General features: G+C 43.0%; 1 protein-coding gene across 1 annotated transcript in view; it reads left to right on the top strand.

The window, feature by feature from the left end:
* The window catches only part of SLC49A4 (solute carrier family 49 member 4), a 138,440-nt gene that overhangs the window by 75,112 nt on the left and 43,427 nt on the right, over positions 1-19,901 (top strand). The window contains exons 5-6 of the mRNA XM_033944637.1: positions 5,871-5,979; positions 9,894-9,961. Coding sequence (XP_033800528.1) covers positions 5,871-5,979; positions 9,894-9,961 — 177 coding nt within the window. The remainder of the gene's footprint in view (positions 1-5,870; positions 5,980-9,893; positions 9,962-19,901) is intronic.

Here is a 19,901-nt window from a genome sequence, read left to right as displayed (position 1 = left end):
TGAGGGACAGGCCTTGGGAGGGAGGGCTCGGGGGGCTCCCATCTGGGCTTGAGCTCTGCTCGGTCTTGTTTTCATGAAAGTAGGTGCAATAGGCGGGGCCATCAGCAGTTTGGCCAGATAAGTCTCTTGCCTATTAAGCAGTTCCCCTTTTGGTCGTACAAAGTCAGGGGTGTAATCGGATATCTACCCAAAAAAATCTCAGGAAGAACATACAAAACTCCTAATTTTACTAATGAATTATGCCCTATTGGAAACCATAGGAGGGATCTACCTAGACACTACCAGGTCTACCCACTGCACTCATACAAAGAACCACTCATTCACTTAACACACAAAAAACAAGAGAAAAAGAAAGGAAAAAAGTGGAGAAAAAGCCTCAGTTCATATTCATATGGCAAAAAACTCCACTTATAAACAACCATTAAGCAAGGTCCAAAATATATCAGTTCACTCAGCAGTGAGAAACACTATAGTAGCCCTCGTAGGAAGTTCGGAACCACATCAAAAAAACTCTAGCACGCCAAATTACAAAACTTCAAAAAATGTGAGTAAAGCAAGCAGCACATATACGAGTCTCAAACACAGTCGATGGTAAGCAGGAAAAAAGAAACAAGCACTTAGCTGCAGACGCTGTCCAGGCTGTCTTCCATGCATCCAAAAAGTGCAAGCCTATCTGGCGGGAATAGGCGGCGTCCAAGCCTTCGCTAGCGAGGTGGTTGAAAGAGTCAGTGGCCTTGGCCTACTTGCTGTCAGGGAAGCAGTCTTAGGAAAGCTTGAGGGCCCATTCGACTAGAGAATGACACGGTGGCGGTTTACCCGCGGCCACCGCATTTTAGCCGCGGGTCACCGCCGAAAACGGGGAAGAAAACTAGCAGTCGCTGCGGCGACGGGGACAAGGCCATTCACCGCCCGCGGGGCGGTGAATGGGTCTTGTCCCCGCAGTGAGGCATGAAGGATCGCGCGGTCCCCGCAGCTCACACCCGCCTGCCCAATCGATTCTAGTGTTTAGCCAGCTCTCTCCCTTCTCCTCACCTTAGTTTGTAGATTTTCTTTTTCGGCGACCCGCACGCTATCAAAGAGCCGCTGCTGCTCAGTTTCGATCTTCTGCTCTGATGCAACCGGAAACAGAAAGTTGCAGCAGAGCAGAAGATTGAACACTGAGCAGCCGCGCGTGTGCGGCTCTTTGGGAAAGCGTGCAGGTCGCTGAAAAAGAAAGCCTGCAAATTAAGGTGAGGAGAAGGGAGAGAGCTGGCTAAACACTAGGATCGATTGGGCAGGCGGGTGGGGGCTGCGAGGACCGTGCGATCGCTAGTGTTCCCGGCTCAGACTGTAAGGAGGGAGTGAAAGGGAAAAGGATTCTGGGCCAAGGTGATGAAAACGGAAAGAAAAACCCACAGCAGGAAAGAAAGGGAAGGACAGGCAGGTGAGCCAGATGCTAGAAGCAGGGGGGGGGGAAGAAAGAGGGAAAAAAGCTAGATGGGGTTGAAAAGAAGAGACACACTGGTATGGAAGAGGAAGATAGGGGAAATCTGGACACAGGAAGGTAACAGAAAGAGGGGAAATTATGTGCATGGGGCATAGGGACAGAGACAAAAAGGGGACATGCCATGGGGATGGAATATGGACACAGGGGGGGGGCAATGGCAGATACATAGGGGAGATATTAGAAAAGTATATAAAATCGTACCCGTTTGAGGCTTTTATGTATGCAGCGGTGACGGTGACGGGGCGGTGAAGGGAATGGCGGTGACGGGGCGGTGCAGAGGATGGTGAGACGGGGACGGGGCGGTGACGGGGACCAATTTTTTCACCGTGTCATTCTCTACATTCGACCAGATGCCTAGCAGTGTCCAGGATGGAGGTGGCGCTTTTGGTGCCAATGGATATTTGCTGGGCGGCTCTGTGGTCTTCCCTCCATTCCTTTGTCAGGTTACGCTCACGACTGAGCTTTCTATAGCGATGGCTCACAGAGGCTTATAAGCGTGCAGGAAAGTTGGGGGTGTTCAGGAGTGGTCAGTCTCCTTCTTCCTTCAGCTTGTCTATGTTGATACTGAGGAGCTGGGAGTTGGCTAGGTCCTATATCTCTCAACTCTTCATATGTGTTCTATCTCTACCTGCTGGTCAATGGACATAACTATCTTACTGTTCTGGAATAGTGTGAAGGACTAATGGGACTAAAAAAATTATCAGGTAAGACCTAATTTCTCTTTTCCTTGATTGAATAGGCTCCTACCAGTTGCCCAATTAGAGAATTGCTCTCTGATGCATAACCCTCTATCAGGGGTCTCAAAGTCCCTCCTTGAGGGCCGCAATCCAGTCGGGTTTTCAGGATTTCTCCAATGAACATGCATGAGATCCTAAGTGCATGCACTGCGCTCAATGCATATTCATTGGGGAAATCCTGAAAACCCGACTGGATTGCGGCCCTCAAGGAGGGACTTTGAGACCCCTGCTCTATATACAACCACAAAAAACAGGGAGGAATGGAGGGGAAGTATAGTACAAAAATATCACTCCAAAACAAAGCAGCAGTTAGGATCTGCGTACTGATAGCCTGGATTTTGCACTAAGGTCCTGAAGCAGTGGTTACCGGCCACGAAACGATTGTCGTCTGCCTGGCCTCTTTTGTGTTCAGTGGTTTTTACCATTAATCATTCTCGGCTATTTTTTGCTCCCACCTGCTAAGTTTAAACTTGTGCAAAAGTTTTTTGCCTATGATACTTTGGTGAAACAGTGGGGGGTCCACCTCTCCATTTGTCTGAGGCTTTTCTTTCGCTTAAGTAATAAGCTAGCTTTCTTGACTTGTGTGGTGCTTTTGTTTTGGAGTGATATTTTTGAATTTTTGCATATACTTGGAAAACATTTATTTATTTCCATTTTGAAGAGATTCACCCAGGACAGTGTACAAGATCAAGATGAGCACAGAAAGGCATTTCCAGAGCAAAGTAGTGTTTATCCGCATACTGGTGGGGCAATTTTCTTACAGGCCATTTCTGTGGGTAAATTTGATGTACACAGCCTGTACACTTCTCCCTCGTCATTCGCGGGGGATACGGGCAGAGCTGGACCGCGAATGCCGAAAAACTGCGATTATCCGTCTCTGACCCACCCCCACCTCCCTGCCGCCTTCCCGGCCTTACCTGGTGGTCTAGAGGGCTTTCGGGGCAGGAGCGATCTTCCTACGCTCCTGCCCCGTGCAGATCGCCATCAGGAAATGGCTGTAGGGAGTTCCCGACGTAGTCTCGAGAGACTACGGGAACTCCCAGCAGCCATTTCCTCATGGCGATCTGCACAGGGCAGGAGCGTAGGAAGATCGCTCCTTCCCCGAAAGCCCTCTAGACCAGTGTTTTTCAACCTTTTTTGGGCAAAGGCACACTTTTTTCATGAAAAAAATCACGAGGCACACCACCATTAGAAAATGTTAAAAAATTTAACTCTGTGCCTATATTGACTATATATAAAGTAATTCTCTTGAATAGGAATCAAATAAACACAAAGAAAGTATTTTATAATTACTTTATTATGAAATATTAAGTAAACAGAATAGTGAAAAATTATAAAATACTTTATTCAGTGCGAAACCTGGGCCTGTTTGGCTGAACACAAAGCTGATATTCTGGCTGGAATCGAAGAAAGACACACACGTAGCTCTTCGTCAACAGCCGTTCCCTTCACCGCCCCGTCACCGTCACCGCCATCCCTTTCACCGCCCCGTCACCGCCACTGCCATCCCATTCACCGCCCCGTCACCGTCCCCGCTGCATCCATATAAGCCTTAGTACTGTAATATTTAGCTTATTCCTTTCTTATAAATCAAAGTTCCTGCTGCTGAACTAGAGAAAGAGATGTTCAGCTGGCAGGGCTTTGTTTATAAATTTTTATCAACACAACTAATATACTATTTTATCCTAAAGCAAAAAATAAATAAATAAATATAATTTTTTTTGTACCTTTGTTGTCTGGTTTCTGCTTTCCACATCTTCTCATTCAATTCCTTCCATCCACTGTGTGTCTTCTCTCTACGTCTTCCATTTGCTGTTACTGTGCCTCTCCCTTCACACCCCCCCCCCAATTGGTCTAGCACCCATCTTCTTCCCTCCGCTCCCCCATAGTCTGGCATCTGTCTTCTTCCCACTCTGTCTTCCACATTTCCCTTCGGGGTCTGTTCCTCTCCACCCTCCTTCAATGTCTGTCCTATTCCTTTCCACCACCACCCTTCCCTCCCTCCTTTACCATCTGTTCCTTTCTACTACCCTTCAGCTCCTCTCACGTGGCTTATCTATCTACCTTCCTCCCTCTTATTTTCATGGCACGTTACAATGTAATTTGTGCAAGCCACTGGAGCCTGCGAGCTCGGTCCCTGTCCCATCCCCACAAACCATCTCGCTTCTGTGCTCCTATTTTCTCCATTTCTAATATCTCCCCTATGTATCTGTCATTGCCCCCCCCTGTGTCCATATACCATCCCCATGGCATGTCTCTTTATGTCTCTGTCCCTATGCCCCATGCACATAATTTCCCCTCTTTCTGTTACCTTCCTGTGTCCAGATTTCCCCTATCTTCCTCTTCCATACCAGTGTGTCTCTTCTTTTCAACCCCATCTAGCTTTTTTCCCTCTTTCTTCCCCCCCCCTGCTTCTAGCATCTGGCTCACCTGCCTGTCCTTCCCTTTCTTTCCTGCTGTGGGTTTTTCTTTCCGTCTTCATCCCCTTGGCCCAGAATCCTTTTCCCTTTCACTCCCTCCTTCCAATTTGAGCCGGGAACACGAGCGATCGCACGGTCCCCGCAGCCACCACTCGCTTGCCCAATCGATCCTACTGTTTAGCCAGCTCTCTCCCTTCGCCTCACCTTAGTTTGTAGGTTTTGTTTTTCGGCGACATGCACGCTTTCCCAAAGAGCCGCGCACGCGCGGCTGCTCAGTGTTCAATCTTCTGCTCTGCTGCAACTTCCTGTTTCCGGTTGCGTCAGAGCAGAAGATCGAAACTGAACAGCAGCGGGGACCGGGGGAGTCTCATGGGAGCGCGTGCGGGACCCGGCCTGAGGCCTAATCAGTGTCTACACCGTACGGCACACCAGGCAACATCTCGCGGCACACTAGTGTGCCGCAGAACAGCGGTTGAAAAACACTGCTCTAGACCATCAGGTAAGGCCAGGAAGGCGACAGGGAGGAAAAAAAGATGGATTTTTTTTACATTAAAACTGTTTTTTAAATTTTGCCCCTCCCCAGAAAAAAATTGCGATTATATGAAACCGCGAGTGCAGGAACCGTGAATGGGGAGGGGAATGAGTATACACCTGCATTTACCCATTGTTTGAGGAGGAGTTCTCAAGGGGATATTTGTACACCCCGAAAGTATTTTTCTCGGTTAATTTACAAAGCGGGAAGTATATACACGTTTTCACTTTGAAAATCCAGTGGAGTATGCGCATAACTACACGCATGGGTAAAAGGTTAAGTTAACTCTTTAAATGAACTTCAGCTATTAAAATTCTGAATGAAAGACTAAAGTGACAAGGTCAGTTATTGATTTTTACAATCTGTGACTTATACAGCTTAGGGCTCCTTTTACTAAGGAGCGCTAGCGTTTTTAGCTCGCGCTGAAGATTAGCGTGCACAAACCCCGCGCAACACGGAAAATACTAACACAAGCTCTATGGAGGCGTTAGCGTCTAGCACACGCGGCATGCTAAAACCGGTAGCGCACCTTAGTAAAAGGAGCCCTTAGTGTATTTTTTAATTTTTTTAATTTATTTAATTTTAATGCACGTTTTTAGCATTTATTATCAATGAGTTAATCCTTATGGACTACTTACGATGTGTTTTGAATTTAAACAGAAATTTTTTTTCTCAGTACATTCCTTTCTTTTCAGCAACGTGCGTTTTCTCATGATCGCTTTAGCCTATGCTATACCCCTAGGAGTATTTGCTGGATGGTCTGGGGTTCTAGATTTGATATTAACACCATCTAAAGTGAGCCAGGTAAGAATTTTTAAGCGTGCATGCTGTAATGTTTTGGGAGTCTTTTGATTTTCAGTACTGTATATACTTGAAACCCAGATCCACATATTCAGACGCAAAGAAATGAGTGGAAATGTCCTATACAAACTGGTGGACTCAATATATTTCATAAAAGTCCTTTTATTAATCAAAAAAACTCAATGACTTGACATGTACATGTTTCGGCCAAGATGACCTGCTTCAGGAGTCTTCAGAGTCTTAATATGATAAGTCCACAAATGAACAGGCTGCCAAGTAGCTAATACAGAGCTAGTTCTCTGAATAAAATAATGTTAACGCCAAGGACCTTTTTGGTTCCTATATATTACATTATTTTATTCAGAGGACTAGCTCTGTATCAGCTACTTGGCAGCCTGTTCATTTATGGATTTATCATATTATCTATAAGACTGAAGACTCCTGAAGCAGGCCATCTTGGCTGAAACATGTACATGTTGGATCATGGAGTTTTGGGGATTAATAAAAGGACTTTTATGAAATATATTGAGTCCACCAGTCTGTATAGGACATTTCCACTCATTTCTTTGTGTATACTTGAATATAAACTGAGATTTTTGGGCCAAAAATTGGCCTAAAAATGGGGATCTCGGATTATATTTGAGTCAGTGCCTCCCCTGGTCCTGCCATAAGCCCTGGTGGTCCAGCGGTGAGCTGGAACAAGAGCAATCTTCCTACGCTCTTGCCCCATGTGAGCCACTATCTAAAATAGCTACTGTGAGTTCCTGCAATCTTGTAAGATTTGCTGCGGGAACTCACGGCATCAATTTTAGATAGCGGCTCATACAGGGTAGGAGCATAGGAAGATCACTCCTTCCCCGGTTCACCACTGGACCACCAGGGCTTTCATGGTAGGCTTTCTAGAGGTCTGAGAGGCAGGATGTTTTAGATTCGGCCAGGAGGGAAGGAGGGAATGGAGATGGGGTGCAGAGACAAGGAGGGAGTGGGCTAGATGCAGAACTTGGCAGGGCATTTGAATATAAACCCTCTATATTTGAGCTAACCTTTTTTCTCCCTTTTAGGAGGGAAAAAAATTACCTCGGTTTATATTCAGATCGGTTTATATTTGACTATATACTGTATGTGGTTTGTTGTATTTTTGCAGTTGCCATTTACCAGCCTGGCCTGTTCAACAATTCAACCATCTCCCTCTAGGAAGTGGAATCTTTTAACCTATAGCTATGAAAGGAAACTCTGGGCTTGAACAGGTTTCCAAATGGGGAATCAAGGCTCAGCCACCTGCCTTATTCTCCTGGGAAGCTCTCTCATACTGATCCTGGTTGGACTTAAAAAGCATAGTGTCTCTATCCCAGGGGTATGATTTTCCACTTTCTGCACTAGTCCAGACATTTGCTCATGTCTTGGCAATAGAGAACACTGGTTGGCTTCCTGGCTGCGTCAATTTCTCATAGGGAAGGCAAACTGTTGTGCCACCAGTCGCTGGCTTGGGGAATATGCAGGCATCTGGTCAGGTCTGGCAGGATACTACACGTCTTCAACCACTTGGGTTCTCTGGTGCTGTGGCCAAATGACTTGCAATTATGTTCCTTTTCACCCTCTGGTAGAGTTCATTGCATCTCAAATATAATAACCCAGACCAAGAAAATCCAGAAAAATGATAGTTATGTTCTATGTTTATTTGGTCCTTGTAATAATGATGCACATATTTCCGTTAGCTGTAATAGTTTATTGAATTTTTATAGCTAAAGCTCTTGGATTTGTCAGCCTTTGTTTCAGAGAAAATATTTGTGGTATAATAATAATAATAATTGATTTTCTCATATACCGCCAAAGCCATGGTAGTTCGAGGCGGTTTACAACAAGAGGAGCTGGACAGTCAGCGATAAGTTACAATATAGAATCGATGAATAAAAGTACACTGAAAAGAAGTACAAATAAGAAGAGCTGGACAGTCAGCGACATAGCTATGAATTGGATACAGAATACGAGAGATAATGAACAACAAATTCTTAGGTGACAAATGGTTGAACAGTTTCGTTTTTACTAATTTTCTGAAGCCTTGATAGGAAGAGGAAAGCATGATAATGCAAATAAATAAATAAATCTTCACAAAGTTCTTGGATAGACATTGTAAAACTAATCAACAAAAAATTAGGGCATAAAGGTGTGGACACTGAATGAAGATTGTAAGATATGTGGAAATTAGTACTTCAGTGGCTTTTTAATGTGTTTCAGAGTGAGATTTCTATCAGTTTACCATACATTTTTATCACCAACCTTATGGGGAGAGAATTGTTAAACTAAGTCTTTTTTTCTAATTCTTTATATTTTGGTGATAATGTTACAACAGGATGCCTAAGGGAGAAGTCCAAAAAAGACATCCAGATTATAAAAGCCACATAGATGCCTTTTACAATGGCCTAACAAGATCTGTAGCTCCAGTAGTAACATAGTAAATGATGGCAGATAAAGACCCGAATGGTCCATCCAGTCTGCCCAACTTGATTCAAGTTAACTTTTTTTTTTTTTTTGGTTCGTAGCTATTTCTGGTCAATAATCCAAAGCTCTACCCGGAACTGTTCTTGGGTTCCAACTGCTGAAGTCTCCATCAAAGCTCACTCCAGCCCATCTGCACCCTCTCAGCCATAGTGTTGCACAAATTTTTACATACTCCAAAGAAGGTATAAATTTGTGCATGTACTCTTCACACATGCATGCTTACGATGCAACGCCACCTAAGCTGTGACCCAGTAATGACCCCGTGCAGATCGCATCGACGTAGGGTATTCCGGGCCTGATTCTGTAAGTGGCACTTGCCGTGTGTGAGTCATGGACAGAATCATGGCTAACAAGGATTCTAGGCACTGCAAATGTAGGCCAGAGTTTTATAGGCTTTGTAGAATCATAGCCAGAAGCACCTAGAGACACCAAAGTTAAACCCTGCCCCTAAACATAATCACTTCTGGTCTTCGGCGTCACTAGGCGCCTGTCCTGGAGGGCACCTAACAGTGCCTAATTTTTTTAAAATGTGTTTTAAATTGGTCTTTAATGTCGCGGCCAATTATCACAGCACTTAAAACTAATTATAGCACTTAAGTTAGGTGCCATAGGCATGATCTATTTATTTATTTAAAAATTTATGCACAACCTAAAAACCTAGAGGCGGTTTATCTTCACCAAACTAGGGAGATTTATAGTATAATCTGTGATGAATGGTGCCCTTATCTCATTGCCTTCTGGGTACATACTGCCCGTTAAGAGTGTTCCCTCCTGATGAAGAGCCGAAACTCGAGTCGGAGGGCCATGGATTTTAATATGGATATTTAGTTCACACTGAAGCACAATTCAGCACTGGCACTTTATCACAGCTGTGATTATGAAGTACCCAACCTTTCAGCGATTTCAGATAAGTGGTTATTATTAACCTTTAGGAGGTCTAATGGTTGAGTCAGTTTTGTGTCATCACTAAACCAAGGGTTATATGGTCTGAGCACTTTACAAACATTTATAATTATTTAAGTATTTAATAATAATTAGAGCTGTGATTAAGTTGATGAGATACAAAATTATTAAAAACATTCCATAGCACACACAATTAAAAACCAAACAAACCCAATCGCTGTTTTCTATTAAAAACTATCATGAATATGGTGAAACCGCGAATACATGATGGGAGACCTGGCCTGTTCCTGAAGGAGAGGCAAAACACGGTGAAGAAAGTGCTGGGAATCAGCGATTTTCTCTGTAAACGTTTGGAATCAGCGATTTCTCTATGCAAGCTGATGTAATTTTGGGGGGGGGAGCCAGCAAGCTAAAAACCGTGAATAATCGAGACCGCGATTGCTGAAGCCGCAAATACAGAGGGAAAAGTGTACAGTTTACTAATGGGGTTCATCTTTTTATCTGTTTCTCTGCAGGTGGATGCAGGTTGGATTGGGTTTTGGTCTATAGTAGGAGGATGTGTAGTCGGAATAGCTATTGCAAGGTAAGAATATGCCATGACTCAATCGGTAGAAATTACTAGCTATACTTTGTTTACTAAATGAGAACATCAAAGGTTTGGATATTTTGTGTTATATTTGAAGCTCATAAAACTTTGAAATATGATTGGTGGAAATTGCTTTTCTTACTTATACATCTACCATTGACTCTTTAAATTGTAATTTCTAAAACAATAAATGTTGATGTGCTCAATCAAGTGATTAAGTTGCTGTGCTTCATACTAACATGCAAAAGACTGGATTCAGTTTTCCAAGTCAGGTCTTGGGTGGACAGGGCTAAAGATGCAGCATTCACAGTGACTGGTGGGGAAAGGGAAAATCCAAGTCATTGCTTAGTGGTGACATGGAGAGAGGGGGTGATTCTGGAAAGGATTGAATATATGGCTTGGAAAAATGATGTTAGAGGTCTCTTCCTATCTTGATTTTAGACAATTGTTAAAGACCCAACTCTTTGATAGGCTGGTATCTTAATGCATTCTGCTTCATTTTTTCAATCAAGTTCCTTATATTCAACTTGATGTATTTTATCTGTTCTATGTATTACTTCTTTCCCTGCCATGCTGGTATTTTCTGCATTATATTGTAAATGCTTTCTGTCTTTATCTGTTTTTAAGTCCATTATTCTAATTTGTATTTTATCTGTATCCCATGTATTAGCTCACCTTGTTGTGAACCGCCTAGAACTTTTCCGGTATGGCGGTATATAAGAATAAAATTATTATTATTCTTTGAGATTCTGTATGGAATGTTGCTACTCTTTGGGGTTCTAGAATCTTGTTACTCTCCAGGATTCCGGAATCTTGCTATTCTTTGAGATTCCGAATGGAATGTTGCTACTCTTTGGGATTCTAGAATCTTGTTACTCTCTGGGATTCCGGAATCTTGCTATTCTTTGAGATTCTGAATGGAATGTTGCTACTCTTTGGGATTCTAGAATCTTGTTACTCTCTGGGATTCCGGAATCTTGCTATTCTTTGAGATTCTGAATGGAATCTTGCTATTCTTTGAGATTCTGAATGGAATGTTGCTACTCTTTGGGATTCTAGAATCTTGTTACTCTCTGGGATTCTGGAATCTTGATAGGCTGGTATCTTAATGCATTCTGCTTCATTTTTTCAATCAAGTTCCTTATATTCAACTTGATGTATTTTATCTGTTCTATGTATTACTTCTTTCCCTGCCATGCCGGTATTTTCTGCATTATATTGTAAATGCTTTCTGTCTTTATCTGTTTTTAAGTCCATTATTCTAATTTGTATTTTATCTGTATCCCATGTATTAGCTCACCTTGTTGTGAACTGCCTAGAACTTTTTCGGTATGGCGGTATATAAGAATAAAATTATTATTATTATTATATATGAAAATGGTTTTACATGCTCAAATTGCCTTTTCTAAAACTATTTGGGAAGTATGCACGGTGACTAGACAGTACATACTTATGCATTCGCTGCCTGTAGGCATTCCTGGTAGCATTATATGTACAACGCAGTGGAAAATCTGCAATTTGCACATATATTTTATAAAACAGGCAAGTGCATGTTGTTGAGTATGCACACATGCATTGACAACCACCTCACAGCAGGAATAATGTGTGTGTTGGCATTTGTTTGCTTTTGGATTGGAAGTCCTAAGTGTTCTATTATAAAATCAGGCCCTTGGTGACCCACATTGAGGACTTATGATTACAGGGCTCTGGAAGAAGCCCTAGTGCATGATACCTAGTTAAGAACTATTCTGTAATGCCTACTGTATATTCGCTCCCTCTTTTACTAACGGGAACCACAAGAATAAGGGGGCACTCTGAGAAATTGAAAGGGGACAGGTTTAGAACTAATGCTAGGAAATTCTTTTTCACTCAGAGGGTGGTGGGCACCTGGAATGCGCTTCCGGAGGCTGTGATAGGACAGAGTACATTACGGGGTTTCAAAGAAAGATTGGATAAATTCCTGATGGATGCGGAGATTGAGGGATACAGATATAAGTAGAGATAGGATTATGTAAGGGTATAGACAGAGAGATAAAGAGGATTGAAGGGTTTTAGGCAAAGGATCACCTTACAGGTCATGGACCTGATGGGCCGCCGCGGGAGTGGACTGCTGGCCATGATGGACCTATGGTCTGACCCAGCAGAGGCAACTTCTTATGTTCTTATAGTGCGGGTTTTAGTGTTGGCAGCGGTAGTAACTGCTCCGACGCTCATAGGAATTATCTCAGCATCAGAGCAGTTACCACCACTGCTGGTGCTAAAACCCGCGCTATGCGTTAGTAAAAGAGGGGATAAGTGATTGTTTAAAAGGGGTAAATGCCTCAGTTGTAAATGAAATTCAGGTATTGATTGAGAAGGCCAAAAGGTAGAACAAAACAGGTTCCTCAGAAAAAAAAAGGTAAAATAATATACAAAAATATTTTTAATTTGGTCAGTTTTATTTATTTATTTATAGCATTTATATAGTGGTGAACATAAGCATGGCCTCTGCCGGATCAGACCAGGGGGTCCATCGTACCCAGCAGTCCGCTCCCGCGGCGGCTCCCCAGGTCCATGACCTGTAAGTGATCCTTTACCTAAATCTTTTATTCCCTAATCATTTAATATCCTGTATAGTAACCCTCTATCTATACCCTTCAATCCCCTTCTCCTTCAGGAAATCATCCAATCCCATTTTGAAACCCAATATCGTACTCTGTCCTACATTCAGGTACTCAAGTGTTTTGCTTATGATGCAAAAAAAATGAAAAGGCATAAATTGCAGCCAAAATGTACATAGTTATCAATTCCGCGTATGATAAACTAATATTGTAACTCATTTGCTAATGCACAGAGCCAAGGAAATAGCAGTCCCTGAATTGGGAAGGACAATCCACAATATTGAATAGGCTGTTTACCCACACTTAACGAAAACCAAGGATTCCCTATGATAAATATACAAGAGCACACTATTTACATTCATTACCTCCCATTATATGAAAACAGATTTCAAGAGTATTCACAGTACAAATCCTGAAAAGAGGCCCAAGATGGCCGCCAAGTAAAGACTTGGGACTGAAGTCAGCTTTACTGCTTTTTGAAATATTTTCTTTTACTCTTTTCTTTATGCCGGAAAAGAAGGGCAAAAATTAAGCTCCTGCCTGCTGATCTAAAGCTCCATTGATGAATCAGGCTGAAATCACTACCTGTGCACTTCCCTGTGCTTGGGGCTTACCAACAGGTGTGAAGGAAAGCCCAAGTATCAGGAGTAAGGTTTTGCTCAGCCCCTTCCACCTTGCAGTACCGGGGGCGGAGGGGGGGGGAACTGCCTTTGAAGGCACAAGAAATGGCGATGGAAAGCAGATTTCACCTGGATGTGTAGGTGAGATTGGCTCTGATTTTCTTTGGGGCAGGGAGTTTAGCCTTTTACACTCCCTCTTGGTTACATCTTCGGAGATGGTGTTTGGCAGGCTTGCAGTGGAGTTCTTCCCACAGTTCTCGGCAATACAGCCAGCTGCAAAAGGCAAAGGTGAAAGTGGCTTAGAATTTTACAAAGCTGGACTTCAGATTTCAGGTTCAGCATAAGAACATAAGAACATAAGAAATGCCTCTGCTGGGTCAGACCTGAGGTCCATCGCGCCCAGCAGTCCGCTCACGCGGCGGCCCAACAGGTCCAGGACCTGTGTAGTAAACCTCTATCTATACCCTTCTATCCCCTTTTCCAGAAGGAAATTGTCCAATCTTTTCTTAAACCCCAAAACTGTTCTCTGCCCTATAACGTCCTCTGGAAGCACGTTCCAGGTGTCGACCACACGTTGGGTAAAGAAGAACTTCCTAGCATTCGTTTTGAATCTGTCCCCTTTCAACTTTTCCGAATGCCCTCTTGTTTTTTTATTTTCTGAAAGTTTGAAGAATCTGATGAAATAAGTCCAAACTTCTTTGATGCATGATAAGCTGTTAACATCACCTAAGTTGGAAAATTTTGAAAAATGTATAGCCTGCTTGATCCACAGGTCTAGGCATATGACTATATGTGAACATACATAATTTTCCAAAACAAACAATAACAAATTCAAAAAGAAAAATCAACTAAGCTCAATCATTAGTTAGTTAGGTGCCATCGACTCATGTTTGAGTCCTAGCGACTTGATGAATTGCAGATCTAAAAAGAAATTGTTTTTGTGCTAGTCAGTAAGGTCCTCCAGCGTCGTCCCAATGGTGGTTTTCATTATGTCCATCCATCTGATTCCAGGTTGCCCTCTTTGCCTGGTTCCTTCGAGCTTCACAAACATGATTTCCTTCTCCAATTTCTTCTAATGATGTGACCAAAATAAGACAATTGTAACATCATCATTTGGGCTTCGAGTGACATAGCTGGTTTTGATCTCTTCCAAAATTGATTTGTTAGTTCTTCTGGCAGTCCACAGCACGCATAAAACCCTTCTCCAGCACCAAAGCTCAAATCAGTCAATCTTCTTTCTGTCTTTCCGTAGTGTCCAGTTTTTATATCTGTAGTTGACCACTGAGAAAATGAGTGTGTGGACAAGTCTGATCTTCGTTTGGAGTGTTATTTCCTTGCCTTTGAATACTTTGTCGAGAATCTTCATTGAAGAGCAATCAAGTTCTATTCTGCAGAGCATATCTTCCCTGTTAGTTGCTTCTTTGTTTACGAATGAGCCCAGGAGATAGATTAGAAGTTGTAAAGGATTTCAATCATCTTCAAGGAGGAAGGAGGAGGAGCTCGTTTGGACAGGAAGGGAGGGAGAGGCAGGATCCCAGTTCATAAGTACGAGTCTTTCTTAACCCGGGAACTGCCTGTATATGATTTTATTTACAAGATTGGCTTTTTCTCTGAGGGTATATATGGGTGTGGGGTGTACATGTGGAAATATGGTATATTAGATAATTCATGAGATGAAGTTGGAGCTTTCTTTTCATCTAAAGTCCCTTTCTGATAAATTTCCAAATATTTTTTTGTACTCTTCGATTTAAAATTCATCTGGATACTTGTGCCACTGCCCCCCACCCCCAATGTTTTGTTCTAAAGATCTCAATTCGTCTACAAACCAGGGGACAGAATTTCCCTGCCTTCAAGTGACAGTACAGAATGAATATAAACCGAGATTTGGGGGCCAAAAAACTGGCCCAAAAATGAGGGTCTCGGTTTATATTCGAGTTCCCAATTGGTGATCATCACTTTTGTCCTCCCGGCCTGACTCGATAATCGGCGGCACTGCTGTTCACTCCCGATGCCTGGCATTTCTGTCCTCCACAAACCCCCCTCCCCCCGCCCCCGATGACTAAACCCTCCTCAACAAACTCAACCCTCCCCCAATGAGAGGTGCTACTTTCATCCACAAACCCTTCTTCCCGGATGATTGGTGCTGCCGTCTTTTCCTTCCCAGCTGGCATTACACTTCCCATTCCGGTTCTCAAAGAAGCTGACACCAAGGTTATAGGCCAGTGTGGGGCCTTGAGCTTCTGTGCATGCACAAGTCCTGCCGGATCCCACCCTCTCCGATAAGCCTAATGCCAACTGGGCAGGGGAAGAAGGATTTGTGCTGAAAAATAGCGACAATCATCTAGGGAGAAGGGTTTGTGCTGAAAATAGCAACAGTCATCGGGGGAGAAGGGTTTGTGTTGGAAAATAGCGCCCGTCATTGGGAGAGAGGATTGGGTTTGTGGAGGGCTGGGTTTGAGAAGACCAATGAGGATATGAAACAGGATTAGGTAGAAGAATCTTCCTAAACTATACAGTGTAAAGGAAGCTGTCCTGTCATTATTACCCTTGCATGTCTTTAGGATGCCCATTTAACATACTCCTAGGAAGTTGCCCTTTGGTCTCCTATACTCGCCCCTTTCCTTTCCATCCCAGTACTCTTTCTTCTCCCAGCCACAGTGGCAGCCCAGTATTGGAGACTACTCATGCTACACAGGAGTAAAGAGTGAGACATGTTTGTCTGGGGAGGAGAGAAGCTGATATGCACGGACGGGGAGAAGGACCTTGGGGTGATAGTGTCCGAAGATCTAAAGGCGAAAAAACAGTGTGACAAGGCAGTGGCTGCTGCCAGAAGGATTCTGGGCTGTATAAAGAGAGGCGTAGTCAGTAGAAGGAAGAAGGTGTTGATGCCCCTGTACAGGTCATTGGTGAGGCCCCACTTGGAGTATTGTGTTCAGTTTTGGAGACCGTATCTGGCGAAAGATGTAAGAAGACTTGAGGCGGTCCAGAGGAGGGCGACGAAAATGATAGGAGGCTTGCGCCAGAAGACGTATGAGGAGAGACTGGAAGCCCTGAATATGTATACCCTAGAGGAAAGGAGGGACAGGGGAGATATGATTCAGACGTTCAAATACTTGAAGGGTATTAACGTAGAACAAAATCTTTTCCAGAGAAAGGAAAATGGTAAAACCAGAGGACATAATTTGAGGTTGAGGGGTGGTAGATTCAGGGGCAATGTTAGGAAATTCTACTTTACGGAGAGGGTGGTGGATGCCTGGAATGTGCTCCCGAGAGAGGTGGTGGAGAGTAAAACTGTGACTGAGTTCAAAGAAGCGTGGGATGAACACAGAAGATTTAGAATCAGAAAATAATATTAAAGATTGAACTAGGCCAGTTACTGGGCAGACTTGTACGGTCTGTGTCTGTGCATGGCCGTTTGGAGGAGGATGGGCAGGGGAGGGCTTCAATGGCTGGGAGGGTGTAGATGGGATGGAGTAAGTCTTAAGAGATTTCGGCAGTTGGAACCCAAGCACAGTACCGGGTAAAGCTTTGGATTCTCGCCCAGAAATAGCTAAGAAGAAAAAAAAAAAAATTTAAATTGAATCAGGTTGGGCAGACTGGATGGACCATTCGGGTCTTTATCTGCCGTCATCTACTATGTTACTATGTTACTATGTTACTATGTCTTCCACTGGCAGTTTTTATTATATGAATGCACATGTGATGTGTTAATTGTTCAGAAACTTTGTCTTATTTGTGTTTGTGTAGATGTTTGTTTGCATTCTACTGAAGTGGTAAGTCACTTACTCTCCCTTTTACAAGCCACAATAGCGACTTCCACACAACAAACGCTCCAACGCCTATTAAATCCCTATGTGTGTCAGAGCGATTACTGCAACAGCAACCGCTTCGGTGGCTTTGTAAAAAGAGCCCTTAATCTTCCATTGCCCCAGGCAAATTAGATAAATTGTGAGCCTGCCAGGACAGATAGAGAAAAATGCTTTAGTATCTGAATGTAAACCGCTTAGACGACCTCCATTGATAGGCAGTATATAAATAAATACACATCCCCCTCCATATTTGCAGGTTCAGAACTCGCGACTTCAGTTATTTGTGATTTTCGTCTGGGTGACCCACCTCCACCTCCCGGACCTCTCCACTTACTTGCATTTTAAAACCTGGTAGTCTAGCAGTAAAGCAGGGCAGAGCGATCTTCCTTCCTACACTGTGTAGAACTGGTATAAAAAATGGCTGCCATGAGTTCCCGTGGTCTTGCGGAAACTCACGGCAGCCATTTTTGTTCCTGGCTCTGCATAGGGCAGGAGTGTAGGAAGCTCGCTCCTGCCCCGCTTCACTGCTAGACCACCAGGCTTTAAAAAGTAAGTACAGTGGACAGTTCTGGGAGGCGGGAATGGGTCAGAGTCAACCCTAAAGTTATTCGCGATTTTTCCATATTCGCGGGCCAGCTGTGCCCCTAACCCTTGCGAAAATGGAGGGAGAAGTGTAAATAAATCCTGAGAACCAGGCCTGCTTGTGACCCTTGAAGACTGAACATTTGATCTCTGTACCCTCACAGAGAAAAGGAGAAGTAATATTTGCTCAATCAACCATGTAATGCGTATCTCAGTCTTTAGGGTAGCAATTATTAGCCTCTGAGACATTCATACTACTTTTTCACTGCAGTGACATATCATGCCATGTAGCTAGACTGATAAAGTTCAAGCCCTTGCTTTTGAGTAAATTTTAAAAAACGTTTGAATAGCAGATCTTCAAATATCTTTTTCCAGTTTAGACACTGCTTTTCAGGAAAGATGGAGGGCATGTCACTTCTGATGGATAGTGACTCATTCTTGGGCCCACTCACCTGTCTGTATAGGACTGAATCAATAACTAGTCTTGACTGCAATCTGCTGAAAGTTGTAATTAGGAAAATTAGGTAGTAATTCTTGTCACGTTTGACAGACAAATGTATTTAGCATCAGTATGGTGACATATGATAGAAGTCGTTATCGTTTTCTTTTAAACAGCTTCATTGTTTTGTTCAACCAGCTGTTAATTTGTAAAGTCTAAAATATTGCAGCTTGGGAATTAGTGTCTGTTTACCTTTTTGTTTTTCTCTCAAAAGAGAAAGTGACTGGCTTTGATTAGGCCTGTCAGTAAGGGATATAATAATTTATCTAATTTGCCATACTGTAATAGGAAGATCTGTTCTTACACTGTAAAAGCTCTCCCTCCCTTTTCTCTTCAACACGAAGGAAACTTCCATCCATGCTAGATGGTTTCCAGACAGTTGTTTTGTGTGACTATATTAAATCCAAGAGTGGTAAGCACAAGGCAACACCTGCTTTATTTACCTTGCAGTGTTCAGATTACCCCTTATCCCCCTGTTACTTTTCTTTCAAAAGCAGCAAGAAATTAAATAAAAATCCAGCTACAGGCAAATTATCTCCCAGAAGATGCCATGCATTCACTTTGTTCTTGGTTTTGGTCCTTTATGTGACATATTGGTTTCCTTTCGAAGCAAGAGGCTTTTTTAGATTACAGTGGTGCCTCACACAACGAACTTAATTCGTTCCAGGAGCAAGTTTGTTATGCGAAAAGTTCGTTATGTGAAACGCGTTAAGCGCAGTGACTAACGACTGCCTGCAGTGCCTGCGCGGAAGGATGCAATACATCGGCAGCGATCGTGGAAGCTCGGGCGACTTCGTTGTGTGAAACGAAGTTCGTTGTATGAATCATGAAATGAAGTTCGTTGTGTGCAGCGTTCGCTGTGCGAGGCGTTCTTTATGCGAGGCACCACTGTATGTACATTGGGTTTCTTGATCTTCCATTGAGAAAGCCCAGACTATATGATGAATTTAATAGAACTACCATCTGTTAAAGTCATCCGAGGTTAACATTTTCAAAGCCTAGAGGTATTAAATATAAAAAATACACTTTATATCTTTATCCATATCTAGCAGTAAAGTAATGGAAATCTCTTCTAATACAATTAAGAATCATCCCCTCCTGTGACAGTTTCCATAAAGGCCTGAAGGCCTGTTTGCTTTATAATCTCATTCACACTAACTGATAAGAACATAAGAAGTGCCATCTCCGGAATAGACCTTAGGTCCATCAAGTCCGGTGATTCGCACACGCGGAGGCCCCGCCAGGTGTACCCTAGCATAGTATTAGTCCCCATATCACTCTAAGCTTCTCATAAGAGATGTGCATCAAGCTTACCCTTACCTATGTCACTTTATGCCACTCGTAAGGAGATGTACATCTAACTTACCCTTAAACTCTAGAACGGTGGATTCCGCAGTTACCTCTTCTGGGAGAGCATTCCAGGTTTCTACCACTCGTTGCGTGAAGCAGAACTTCCTGATATTTGTCCTGAACTTGTCCCCCCTTAGCTGATTTTATAAAGGTTTGAAAACCTATTTGTCTGCAAAATATCCTTTCCTCTTTCACTCTAACAAATGAGCATATCTTCTGTGCTTTGATTTTAATATTCAATTTTTAATGTTTTGATTTTAATGTAAGATTGTAATTCCTGGAGATGGCCAGCCTCTTATTAATTTGGAATTCTTATTGAACTCCTATTGTGGTATATTAGCGATTCATAAATGCTTATACAAAACAATATAATACACTTCCCCCTCAATATTCACAGGGGTTAGGGGCAGAGCCGGCCCGTGAATATTAAAGCACCGCGAATAACTTTTAGGGGTGGCTCTGACCCACCCCCGCCTC

Source organism: Geotrypetes seraphini, chromosome 5, assembly GCF_902459505.1.
Source record: "Geotrypetes seraphini chromosome 5, aGeoSer1.1, whole genome shotgun sequence".
Lineage (NCBI taxonomy): Eukaryota > Metazoa > Chordata > Amphibia > Gymnophiona > Dermophiidae > Geotrypetes > Geotrypetes seraphini.
The sequence above is the reverse complement of the archived record's forward strand: the minus strand, read 5'-3'. Positions and strand labels throughout refer to the sequence as shown.